Source organism: Salvelinus fontinalis, chromosome 27 (genome assembly GCF_029448725.1).
Source record: "Salvelinus fontinalis isolate EN_2023a chromosome 27, ASM2944872v1, whole genome shotgun sequence".
Classification (NCBI taxonomy): Eukaryota; Metazoa; Chordata; class Actinopteri; order Salmoniformes; family Salmonidae; genus Salvelinus; species Salvelinus fontinalis.
Window position 1 is genome coordinate 18752637 of NC_074691.1, and position 13950 is coordinate 18766586.

General features: G+C 43.7%; 1 protein-coding gene across 1 annotated transcript; it reads right to left on the reverse strand.

Moving 5' to 3' along the window:
• Nucleotides 1-10039: 10039 nt before the first annotated feature.
• Nucleotides 10040-13862, reverse strand: LOC129825221 (E3 ubiquitin-protein ligase rnf146-like). The gene is made up of 3 exons (XM_055885134.1): nt 12644-13862; nt 12229-12291; nt 10040-11978 (listed from the first exon to the last, which is right to left on the reverse strand). Exon 3 carries the CDS (start codon nt 11975-11977, stop codon nt 10844-10846), a length of 1134 nt encoding a protein of 377 aa, XP_055741109.1. The 5' UTR covers nt 11978; nt 12229-12291; nt 12644-13862; the 3' UTR covers nt 10040-10843.
• Between the last annotated feature and the right edge of the window lie 88 nt (nt 13863-13950).

Consider the following 13950-nt stretch of genomic DNA (forward strand, 5'->3'; position numbering starts at 1 on the left):
GATACTTTTGTACCTGTTTCCTCCAACATCTTCACAAGGTCCTTTACTGTTGTTCTGGGATTGATTTGCACTTTTTGTACCAAAATACGTTCATCTCTAGGAGACAGAACGTGTCTCCTTCCTGAGAGGTATGACGGCTGCATGGTCCCATGGTGTTTATACTTGTGTTCGTACTATAGTTTGTACAGATGAACGTGGTACCTTCAGGCGTTTGGAAATTGCTCCCAAGGAGTAACCAGACTTCTCTCTTTCTCTCTCTCGGAGGACCTGAGCCCTAGGACCATGCCTCAGGACTACCTGGCATGATGACTCCTTGATGTCCCCAGTCTACCTGGCCGTGCTTCTGCTCCAGTTTCAACTGTTCTGCCTGCGGCTATGGAAGCCTGACCTATTCACCGGACGTGCTACCTGTCCCAGACATGCTGTTTTCAACTCTCTAGAGACCACAGGAGCGGTAGAGATACCCCTAACGATCGGCTATGAAAAGCCAACTGACATTTACTTCTGAGGTGCTGACTTGCTGCACCCTTGACAACTACTGTGATTATTATTATTTGACCATGCTGGTAATTTATGAACATTTGAACATCTTGGCCATGTTCTGTTATAATCTCAGCCAGAAGAGGACTGGCCACCCCTCATAGCCTGGTTCCTCTCTAGGTTTCTTCCTAGGTTTTGGCCTTTCTAGGGAGTTTTTCCTAGCCACCGTGCTTCTACACCTGCATTGCTTGCTGTTTGGGGTTTTAGGTTGGGTTTCTGTACAGCACTTTGAGATATCAGCTGATGTAAGAAGGGCTATATAAATAAATTTGATTTGATTTGATTTGGAGGTCTTGGCTGATTTCTTTTGATATTCCCATGATGTCAAGCAAAGCGGCACTGAGTTTGAAGGTAGGCCTTGAAATACATCCACAGGTACACCTCCAATTGACTCAAATTATGTCAATTAGCCTATCAGAAGCTTCTAAAGCCATGACATACTTTTCTGGAATTTTACAAGCTGTTTAAAGGCACAGTCAACTTAGTGTATGTAAACTTCTGACCCACTGGAATTGTGATACAGTGAATTATAAGTGAAATAATCTGTCTGTAAACAATTGTTGGAAAAATTACTTGTGTCATGCACAAAGTAGATGTCCTAACCGACTTGCCAAAACTATAGTTTGTTAACAAGAAATTTGTGGAGTGGTTGAAAAACGAGTTTTAATGACTCCAACCTAAGTGTATGTAAACTTCCGACTTCAACTGTATCACACAATAAAACCTATAAGGAAATAGCAGCCATAGCAACAGTAATCTAATGGTTTTTGAACAGACAACTACTGAGCTTTGGTGACACCCCTGCCCAGGGCAATTATACAGTGTGTACCATTAGGGAATATTCATAGTACTGTATCTGGTGGCTCTTTAAAAAATGACTTAGAGTTGAAAGAAGTGAGCATGCAACTATTTAAATGTAAAGAAACAAGTGAACTTGACTTTGGCCAAGCGAGAAGCTAACTCTCTCACAGTGAGCTAGCAACAGTCCCAATGCAGCATGTGCAGTATACAGTATGATGCCATATGAGTTATGAGGGAATGTATTCAGACAGGCTGTCTTGTTGGCTTCCTGACCTGTAGGATTCTGAGTAGAGCTGCAGGGTTTGAATCTGGCCCTGTCAGTCTGTGTGCAACAGGCTGAAGGGACAGCTGCCCCTGTTCAAGCAGTTACCACGTAGGAAGATGAGACCCCTACAACCAGCAGGAGGCCTGACAGATTGGTCATGGTGGCCCAACACCTTATTATGACACTTTATGTTGGTGTTTCCTTTATTTTGGCCAGTTACCTGTTTCTCCCTCACACTTTCTCTCTGTCCTCTCTTCTATCCTTCATCAGACTAGCTCCATTTATTTCTGTCATACTCAATCACACACTCAAATCTCTATTAATCCAATCTGCCATTTTTTTCTCTGTTTATGCTTCCATGTTACCACTGCTACACTGCTACAATTATATGATGTGCGAGTCCAGAACTGTGTCATTGGACAAGATATTTATGAGCATAGGAGGGTGATCATTTTAATTTGATTTAATCAGGAAGGGCTCATTGAGATTTGACATCTCTTTTTCAAGAACATCCTGGCCAAGATAGGCAGCACCAAGTCATTACACAACTATAGACAGACAACATGAAAAACTACAAGTAATCTAGTAAAAACCATAGAATTCACAAGAGTATAACAAAATCATAAAAGGGCAAATTAAAAACATTGACAGGTCATGGAATCAGCCTCAAAATCCTTCATCAGTGATTTATAAACACCAATTGGGACAAGTTCTTCCAGTTTAAAAGTATTTTGTAAGGTGTTCCAAGACGATGGAGCAGAGTACATAAAAGCCCTTTTACCAAATTCAGTTCGGACATTTGGAACAGTTAGCAGGATAAAGTCCGGCGAACGAAGAGTACCCACCACATTTCTGAACAAAAAAATGCCAAAATAAAATGGTAGTAAACCCAAAATGGCTTTGTAAATAAAAGTATACCAGTGACTGAGGCTAGAGTGACTAGAGGCCAGCCCACTCTGGTATACAAAGTGCAGTGGTGCGTAAGGGTTTTGCAATTGATCTCAAACACTGAGTGGAAGCGTATATATAAAATATCCCCATAGTCTAGTAAAGGCATAAATGTAGCTGATACTAGCCTCCTTCTGGCTTCAAAAGAAAAACAGGCCTTATTCAGAAAATAAAATCAGAGCCAGGGTGTGACATCTGAGAGTTATTAATGTTCGTAGTGGCACTGTTTTCACAGTGGGATGCCATCGGAGTATTAATGGTGTGAAGCCGATGATGGTTACAGTAGAATGAGGTCATGTTGGTTCCTGTTGGGCCGAGACTACAGACACGTCTGTGAATCTGACCGATGATGGTTACAGTAGAATGAGGTCATGCTGGTTCCTGTTGGGCCGAGACTACAGACACGTCTGTGAATCTGACCGATGATGGTTACAGTAGAATGAGGTCATGCTGGTTCCTGTTGGGCCGAGACTACAGACACGTCTGTGAATCTGACCGATGATGGTTACAGTAGAATGAGGTCATGCTGGTTCCTGTTGGGCCGAGACTACAGACACGTCTGTGAATCTGACCGATGATGGTTACAGTAGAATGAGGTCATGCTGGTTCCTGTTGGGCCGAGACTACAGACACGTCTGTGAATCTGACTACATCCATGTCTGTTCTACCACTGGAAATAGGCTACCAACAACCACACACACACACATGCACACACACAAACTAATGCATGCATGCACACACACGTACGCAAACTTACAGGCACGCAAACTTAACTCTAACCTAATGGAAATTTGGTCTTAATAGATGGAATAGATAAATCGACCAAAATAGAATGGATTAGTTCAAACATGTCTCAATGTATCAACAGAACATGTCTCACAATGTAAGTAACACACAGCCCCTAAGCATTAAACAAGAAATAACAGTCCCATCCCAAGCAAAAACAAGGTTGCAAAGAATAACAGACACAAAACAATTGTGCCCTTGAACTACAGCGTGGTGGGAGTCAGATAGACAAGAACAATCCAACTATTCCTGTAGGACTGGGGGTTGTATCCCGGTGTATTTCATGCAGAGAGAGGGGGGACATGATAGGGTGTAGAATAGATGGGTTTTGGAGAGTTAAATTACTTTTGCCTGTCTTCCCTCTCTCTCTGTCTCCCCTCTGTCTGCCTGTCTGTCTGTCCGTCTTCCCTGTCTCCTCTCTCTCTGTCTGTCTGTCTGTCTGTCTGTCTGTCTGTCTGTCTGTCTGTCTGTCTGTCTGTCTGTCTGCCTGCCTGCCTGCCTGCCTGCCTGTCTGCCTGTCTGTCTGTCTGTCTGTCTGTCTGTCTGTCTGTCTGTCTGTCTGTCTGTATTCAGGGCTATGTCTGGCCTAGTGCATACGTACCCAAGATGAACTCTTTTACCCTGTTCTCTTTCATCATCCCTATTTTTTCCATCCCTTCCTCTCCCCCACTGATTTCTCACTCACGTTCTTATTCCATCATCCTTCTCTCACTCTACCTCTTTCTCCACCCCCCCCCCTCTTCTTTCTGTCTCTCATTGCTCTCTCTCACTTTCATCTTCCTGTCTCCTTCTCTCACTCCCTCCCACTCCAACCACCTCCCTTTCTCCCTCTATCGGTCTCCCTCTTTCCTCCTCCATCATCACTCTCTCTTTTTCTCTCCCCATGTATCTTTCACATTGGCATCATAAGACCCCAGTGTGTTGAATTTCTATATGTATCCCCTGGTGACCATAATAACATCTATATACAGTATGTCTTTCACATGGCTCTCATCTAAAATGTCTAATTGCATTACATACCACGGCTGGAAATGCATTATTTTTTAATAAAATCTTGAAAAAATTATGTTTTATATGTTCAGCCATTAGAGGTCAGATTTGCCTCTTACTTGCCCTAAAAAACAATTGTTGGCATATGAGAACAACAATAACTACAACAATGACAGCGTCTATCATAAATGAAAGCTAAAGAAATACAAGTACAAACTGAATGTCTGAGAACACAAAGTACATCATGGTGTGTGATTTGTACAGGTGTACTGGGGATTTATTGCATAATGGCACATACAGTGCACTCGGAAACTATTCAGACCACTTGACTTTTTCCACATTTTGTTACATTACAGCCTTATTCAGACCTTTTACTCAGTACTTTGTTGAAGCACCTTTGGCAGAGATTACAGCCTTGAGTCTTCTTGGGTATGACGCTACAAGCTTGGTACCCCTGTATTTGGGGAGTTTCTCCCATTCTTCTCTGTAGATCGTCTCAAGCTCTGTCAGGTTGGATGTGGAGCATCGCGGTACAACTATTTTTAGGTTTATCCAAAGATGTTCGATTGGGTTCAAGTCCAGGCTCTGGCTGGGCCACTCAAAGACATTCAGAGACTTGTCCTGAAGCCACTCCTGCGTTGTCTTGGCTCTGTGCTCAGGGTCGTTTTCCTGTTGGAAGGTGAACCTTCGCCAAAGTCCGAGGTCCTGGGCGCTCTGGAGCAGGTTTTCATCAAGGATCTCTCTGTACTTTGCTCCGTTCATCTTTCCCTCGATCCTGACAAGTCTCATTGTCCCTGCTGCTGAAAAACATCTCCACAGCATGATTCTGCCACCACCATGCTTCACCGTAGGAATGGTGACAGGTTTCTTTCAGACGTGACGCTTGGCATTCAGGCCAAAGAGTTCAATCTTGGTTTCATCAGACCAGAGAATCTGAGAGTCCTTTAGGTGCCTTTTGTGAAACTCCAAGCGGGCTGTCATGTGCCTTCTACTGAGGAGTGGCTTCTGTCTGGCCACTCTACCATAAAGGCCTGATTGGTGGAGTGCTGCAGAGATGGTTGTCCTTCTGGAAGATTCTCCCATCTCCACGGAGGAACTTTGGAGCTCTGTCAGAGGGACCATCGGGCTCTTGGTCACCTACCTGACCAAGGCCCTTCTCCCCCGATTGCTCAATTTGGCCGGGCGGCCAGCTCTAGGAAGAGTCTTGGTGGTTCCAAACTTCTTCCATTTAAGAATGATGGAGGCTACTGTGTTTTTTGGGCCCTTCAATGCTGCAAACATTTTTGGGTACCCTTCCCCAGATCTGTGCCTCAACACAATCCTTTCTCTGAACGTTACAGACAATTCCTTTGAACTCATGGCTTTGTTTTTGCTCTGACATGCACTGTTAACTGTGGGACCTTATATAGACAGGTGTGTGCCTTTCCAAATCATGTCCAATCAATTTCATTTGCCACAACTGGAAACATCTCAAGGATGATCAATGGAAACAGGAGGCACCTGAGCTCAATTTCAAGTTTCATAGCAAAAAGTCTGAATACTTATGCAAATAAGGTATTTCAGTTTTTTTTATATACATTTGAAAAAAATGATGGGGTATTGTGTGTAGATTGATGAGGAACATGTTTAATTGAATTACTTTTAGAATGTTGTAACATAACAGAATGTGGGAAAAGGGAAGGGGTCTGAATACTTTCCGAATTTACTGTATGTTCTGTTGCTGGAGGCGTCTATCATTACACAGCTGTCACGAATAGCGATTTGACCACACAGGCCATAGCCACGGAATCGCCCACCCACATCACCACAGACAGTGGTCTTTGGTGGTTATCTTTGAGCAGGGCAAAGCTGCTGAGATGACTGCAGGAGAACACCGTGTGGGTGGAGTTAGACATCACATACACAGATTTGCAGATGTTATTGCAGGTGCAGCGAAATGCTTGTGTTTCTAGCTCCAACAGTGCAGTAATACCTAACAATAAAATAAAAAACCATACACACATAATCCATAAATAAATTAAAAATAAGTTATATAGGATTAGACATGACTGGAACACAGTATATACATAAAGAATTATTAAAGTGACCAGTGTTCAATGACTATGTACAGTTGAAGTCGGAAGTTTACATACACTTAGGTTGGAGTCATTAAAACTTGTTTTTCAACCACTCCACACATTTCTTGTTAACAAACTATAGTTTTGGCAAGTCGGTTAGGACATCTACTTTGTGCATGACACAAGTAATTTTTCCAACAATTGTTTACAGTTAGATTATTTCACTTATAATTCACTGTATCACAATTCCAGTGGGTCAGAAGTTTACATACACTAAGTTGAATGTGCCTTTAAACAGCTTGGAAAATTCCAGAAAAGGATGTCATGGCTTTAGAAGCTTCTGATAGGCTAATTGACATAATTTGAGTCAATTGGAGGTGTACCTGTGGATGTATTTCAAGGCCTACCTCCAAACTCAGTGCCTCTTTGCTTAACATCATGGGAATATCAAAAGAAACCAGCCAAGACCTCAGAAAAATAATTGTAGACCTCCACAAGTCTGGTTCATCCTTGGGAGCAATTCCCAAACGCCTGAAGGTACCACTTTCACCAGTACAAACAATAATATGCAAGTATAAACACCATTAGACCACGCAGCCGTCATACCGCTCAGGAAGGAGACGCGTTCTGTCTCCTAGAGATGAACGTACTTTGGTGCGAAAAGTTTAAATCAATCCCAGGACAACAGCAAAGGACCTTGTGAAGGTGCTGGAGGAAACAGGTGCAAAAGTATCTATATTGTCACACCCTGGCCTTAGTTATCTTTGTTTTCTTTATTATTTTAGTTAGGTCAGGGTGTGACATGGGGGATGTTTGTGTGTTTTTGTCTCGTCTAGGGTGTTTGTATTGTCTAGGTTTTTTTTGTAGAGTTCATGGGGTTGTGTTCAGTGTAGGTGTTTATGTAAGTCTATGGTTGCCTAGATTGGTTCTCAATTAGAGACAGCTGTCTATCGTTGTCTCTGATTGGGAGCCATATTTAGGCAGCCATAGTCATCAGGTAGGTTGTGGGTGATTGTCTATGTGTAAGTTGCCAGTGTCTGCACTTATTGTTTGTATAGCGTCATGTTTGTTGTTTTGATTAGTTTGCATAGTGTTCGTTTCGTTTTCGTCTTCATTAAAGAAGAATGTATTGTTATCACGCTGCGCCTTGGTCCTCCTCTCTTTCACCATACGACGATCGTGACATATATCCCCATAAAACGAGTCCTATATCGACATAACCTGAAAGGCCACTCAGCGAGGAAGAAGCCACTGCTCCAAAACTGCCATAAAAAAGACAGACTACGGTTTGCAACTGCACATGGGGACAAAGAACGTACTTTTTTGGGAAATGTCCTCTGGTCTGATGAAACAAAAATAGAACTGTTTAGCCATAATGACCATCGTTAAGTTTGGAGAAAAAGGGGGAGGCTTGCAAGCTGAAGAACACCATCCCAATCATGAAGCACGGGGGTGGCAGCATCATGTTGTGGGGGTGCTTTGCTGCAGGAGAGACTGGTGCACTTCACAAAATAGATGGCATCATGAGGGAGGAAAATTATGCGGATATATTTAAGCAACATCTCAAGACATCAGTCAGGAAGTTAAAGCTTGGTCCCAAATGGGTCTTCTAAATGGACAATGACCCCAAGCATACTTCCAAAGTTGTGGCAAAAGGGCTTAAGGACAACCAAGTCAAGGTATTGGAGTGGCCATCACAAAGCCCTGACCTCAATCCTTTAGAAAATTTGTAGGCAGAACTGAAAAAGCTTGTGTGAGACAAGGAGGCCTACAAACCTGACTCAGTTACACCAGTTCTGTCAGGAGGAATGGGCCAAAATTCAACCAACTTATTGTGGGAAGCTTGTGGAAGGCTACCTGAAACAATTGACCCAAGTTAAACAATTTAAGGCAATGCTATCAAATACTAATTGAGTGTATGTAAACGTCTGACCTACTGGGAATGTGATGAATTAAATAAAAGCTTAAATAAATCATTCTCTCTACTATTATTCTGACATTTCACATTCTTAAAATAAAGTGGTGATCCTAACTGATCTAAGACAGGGAATTTTTACTAGGATTAAATTTCAGGAATTGTGAAAACTGAGTTTAAATGTATTTGGCTAAGGTGTATGTAAACTTCCGACTTCAGCTGTACATAGGGCAGCAGTCTCTAAGGTGCAGGGTAGAGTACCGGCCTCTACCTACTAAGGCACAGCTCAGCCTTGACCACTCTCCCTTCTCCTCTGACCAATAAACACAGGCGTGCTGGTGCCCATCACCGGGTTGCAGGTGTGTGAAGGTGAGAATGACCTGTTGGCGCAGCCTTGGTGTGTATGGGTTGTTAAAAGATACAGTAACCACTCTGTTTTTCTGATTGGTTTTAGATCCATTGGCCAAAGACTGAAGACCTTTGTATCTGAGTAGAGTGACGAAGGCATAGCAGTTGCGGTTTTCCAGATGGTGTCCAGTTGGGCGTTTTCATTGGTCAGGCTGACCGGTCCCCTGAGTCGAGTCCAGTACCGTCTGACAACAAGCTCCACCTCTGTGTGGGTGATCCTGATTGTGTTTCTCAGCTGAGGGGCGATCAGTCTAATGGAGTATTCAGCTGACCTCTGTAGGCTGGTCACTTCACTGCTGTTACCATGGTGATCATCGGACTGGAGGCAGAGTTAAGGAACATCATTAGTGCCGTTGACCAGTCCCTTTAGAGAGAAGATAGACAACAGAGGCAGGGTGATGTGTGTTTTTGTGTGTTTTCTGATCTAGCTCAGGGAGACTAACTTACTTCCGTCTCAACAGAGATAACAGACTGTCAAAGCCTGGCAGAGCCTGTCCAGCTGTAGCCTGCTGTGGTCCATACAGCTCACAATTCGGCACTGTACACCCATTTTTTGTTGTTGCCACAGTTATTGAACCCAGGGGGCACTGGCACTGTAGGTGCCCTCTAGATTGAGAGGTTCCCCTTTCTCCTCAGAACAACTTCTTGTCCATCTTACACTTGTCTAGGTCCACACATTGTCCTGATGCACTCTTCTTTGCTATGAACTCAGGTTGACATTCACAGCGGTAGACAGCATAGGTGTTGGGGCAAGCCAAATGGACCCCATAGATGGCCAGCTTATCCACAGACTCATCAATATCCACACACCAAGTGAATCCAGGGAAACATCTACACAATTTTCATCCAATCAGTTTCAGTTTGCAAAGCCATTCCCTAATATTCCTGCTGCTTAGTCATTCTGTATGGTCAGAGGCAGGAGGAATAGAGTAACTCACCTGTTTCAATCCAAACCCAAACAAGTAGTGTGAGTTACTCATGCAAAGGTTTCTGCTTTATACTTGATGAAAAGACAAGTCATTGAGTTTCTCATGCCTCCAAGTAACCACAGGTTAACCATCTTTTTCCATCAACATCTGTTTAATTTTGTAATTTTTCATCTGAATGAGGAAGTCTCTTGATATAGCATTTCCCATCATTTACACCTACTGAGCTGATGTTAGAATTGTCTTAATCGACCTGCCTGGTCAAAAATGTTTAATACGAAAACCTTGTGGGTGTAACACTGAATATATTGTATCACCCAAAGCCATATGCATATGTAATAGCTATCACCTTCCAATAATTGTCATATTCCCATTAAGTTACCAATAAAATTGAACTCATGACTTTTCAATTAATGTCAAAGAAAAACTTTATTGTTTTTGAGAAAACACAGTTAAACAAAGAGACCACACACATGTTAAATCATATTAAATAAGTCAAAAATACTTCTTTGTTGACAGAAGAGTTCAAATAATAGGTTCAAACTTCAAAACAGACTCATTAACACTCACAATTCATCTCCCATCCACACTGTTTCCATAGAATACTAGAACAAGTAATAGAAATCGTCCCTCGTCTCTACACTCAAGACCTCTCTACCAGTAGGCTCATCACCTTTCACTCACAACACAAGCACACACTTTTATATTAAGATGAAATATGACCTCAACACACAGACAAAAGAGCATGCACACACACACTCTCAATGGAGATTAGAAAATACATTTCTTACAGCAAAAACAATGTACGACAAAACAAGATTACTTTTTGCCTCCGGTTAGAGATGGGATGCTACATATTTAAAAGGTTAACTCCCCTCCAAATCTCAAACCTTTATCATTTCACCATTTCTCTTCAAATATTTAGTACCAATGCATGATTAACCATAATAACATGGGCTCAAATGGTTACAGTGGCAGACAGTGGAGCAGTATGGGCTATTTCATTGTGTGCAATGTTGCATAAACTTGCTGGCTGATGTATTATTATAAACTATTGATTAGCCTATGTGGCTGACTGAAGTGTATATGTAATGGAAATGGCTGATCTGCTATCTCCCCCTTGGTTCTTCACTACCACCATGGGCATGAAGTGAATGCGTTTTTTTGCTGAGCCGGGATGAGTGCAGAGACAGTGGTCCAGTTGTGGTCACACCTCAGTGACACTGCACTGACCGTCAGGGCTGCGTGGGCGCACAGTAAGGCCTCCGCTGGAAGACCCACCACCAGGTGGCAGTCTGTCAGGCTGGACCTCCCTGAGCCACCGCTGCAGGAGTCTGTATCTGGTCCTCCGTCGAACTCCTACTTCTCGTCCCCCCCTTTCCCTGTCCCACCCCTGGCCTACCTCATCTCCACCATCATCCTCCTCCTCACTGCTACCAGATGCTGACTCATACGCCTGGCTCATGCTTGAAGCTACCTCTTCATCCTCCTTCTCTTCTTCCCCCTCTGGTTGGCTGATGAGGAGCTGGGACAGAGAGTCTTCCAGGGAGATGGAGGCTGGGGTGGCAGGGTGGGCCCCCAGGACTGTAGGGGGTCTGACAGGAGGAGCTGGGATGAGAACCCCTGAGCGACCCGCCTGTGACCGTCCAGTCACATCCTCCCTGTCAGCAGAGCTTAACAGCTCCACTGTTGCGACCAGAACAGCTGCCATGGCAACTACTGGCGGGTTGGGGTCAGAGTCCAGTCTGAGTCCGGCTACACCCTTTTTGGGAATGTCCACCATGTCACGCTTCATGCGGCGGCGGCGACCGTGCTCGTTGCGGCGGTACTGCACCATGTTCTCCAGGTCAGCCACGTACAGGAAGCCAGCAATCAGCATCTCGGGACGCTTCCTGCCCTTGGCCAAGGCGTCCTCCAGCTCACGGCTGGTCCTCTCGTCATACTGCCACCATCCATTCCTCCCCTCGTAGTACCAGGCATTGTCTCCCCCAGCGCTCCTCGGCCCGGCTCCTCCTCCTCGCCCCCCTGCAGCTGCTGCCTTCAGCTCCTCTGGGGACAGCAGGGTGGGATGCTCCAGGAAGTCCTCAGGTACTTCCTGTCTGCAGAGAGCACAGCGCTTGCTGTGCCAGGAGGCTCCTTTAACGCACAGGAAGCAGAAGACGTGGCAGCAGGGCAGGCAAACCGGGTAGACACAGGTCTGGAGGCAGATGGCACACTCTGGCAAGGGGTTGGCCGAAGCTTTAGGGGAGGTGGCGGAGTCACCAGTACAGGCGTCCCCTCCATCTTCCACCTTAGAGGACACAGAGTCCACAGTGTGGTCTACCTCACCACAGCTCGCCATGCTGAGGGGGTAGACAGATCGTTAAGCTAATGCTGAGACACAGAAAAAGACAGACAGTCCTGCGGACTAATTTTAAGCAATATTCTCAGCTCCCAGTTGAACAAAATCACATGCAAGCTGTCACGAGAGACTCAATTAGCAATATGCCTAAATATCTCAAATGTGAATTTCAGATGACTTAGCTGGCTAGAATATTTTGTGTCAATCATATTGCTCTAATTACTATGATGGGAAAAAAATGAACTACTTACTCTCTCAAGCGCAGTTACTGGGATGACATCAGGGTCAATTCTGTATTCTCTCAAAGTTCCTCTCTATGGAAAAAAAATATTGTTGAAAAGAGACAGGACTCAGGAGTCGGTTTAATCCCACCTTTCCCAGAGATAAAAACACTGGTTAGCTATATTCAGAGAGGGTATGTTGCTATAACGTTAGCCATCTTGCTAATCTAAAGCGAACAGGACAATCACCATAAAGAACATAACTAGTTACTAAATACACACATCAATAGTATGATGTCGCGATCAAACTAGTTAGCTACTGTACAGTAGCCATTTCTTGTTGACAAGCTTTGCTTTCAAGTTACTGTTAGCTTCGGAGGCCACAGTCGTCAGTGACACACCGCTTGACTGTCTTCTACCTCGATCGAATTTCCTCCACACTCACCTGTCATGAATAGCGTTTGACCATCGCTCAGTGATGTTTTTAGATAATTCGCAAATTATTGATCGTTCTCGACCTATAAACGCTAGCTAGCTAATCACTAAAATATCTTCTACCAAAACAAAGCAAAATACTGACGTTCCTCCTCCTTCCGTGTATTCATACACGTAACGGGATGACGTTGCGTGGTCTGCCTGCCACCTCAAGCGTCGGAGGAGGGCGATCATACAGCATAAAGTGTGGGTAGTTCTATTTGGCAGCTTCTCGTGGCTATGACCACATCACAACCATGATAAAATTGTCATTAACACATGGCCTCATGCATTATTGCTTAAGTATAACATGTGGGTGCTTATATTTGTCCTGTTTCACACATGTACAAGTGTGTCAGCTATTATACACATGTGTGAAATGGAAATGTGTTTTTTGATATCCCAACTCCCAGAGACACACTCAGAGAATAGGGTCACGGCTAGCCATTATCAGAAACGAACATGGAGCAATCAAGTTTAAGTGCCTTGCTCAAGGGCACATCTAGCTATTGAAAACTCTAGGCGACATTCTGCGTTCTCCTTACAGTTCTCAGGCACTGTGTTTTAACGTTTTCATCGCTTGCAATACCGCTTTTGAAACATATGGCCCTTATTTTTCATCAGCGAGAAAGTATCCTTCAACTAAAACGGTTACACTTACAGTAGCAGTTTTGCACAGATCCATACAGCTATGGGTGTCTCCATCCGACAAAACTACACTTCCCGAGTTGCACATATACATCACACACAGGTGTTCGGAGCATGCTAGATAGCTAATTGGCACAGGTGGTTGACTCTTGTCTCCTGTCTGTTTTCCATAAACAAGCGCTGTAACATGGAGATGTGGCTGTGTGATAACACTAACCCTAACTGTACCAATGTGTGTATCAATTTAACCTTGTATTTTTTTTCTGCTATGGAAGATAAGGTCCTTATGCTGCCAATAACGTACAGCAAGCGACGCTTGTTACTTTTCAAATTGAGCATTTTAGATCTTAACAAAACTCGCCGTACAGAACACGCCTTCGTCCAATGACTTATGTGTAATGTAATGGAACTGAGTCATGATCAAGGACTAGGGCACATAGACAGATTTTTCACTTTGTCGGTTTAGGGATTTGAACCCTCCAACCGCTAGGCTACCTGCTGCCTTAATGTAGGAGAAAATGTATAGAACATATTGTATAGAATTATTTGTATTTAGCTAGCTATAGACATCTTTGGAGTAGGCTTTCCACCTATCAACGTTTTTTGGTTAAAAAAAAATTATTCAGTCAT

What these genes read in the sequence shown, in the direction of transcription:
- LOC129825221 (XM_055885134.1), bottom strand. Translation starts at nt 11,977, where the DNA reads ATGGCGAGCTGTGGTGAGGTAGACCACACTGTGGACTCTGTGTCCTCT.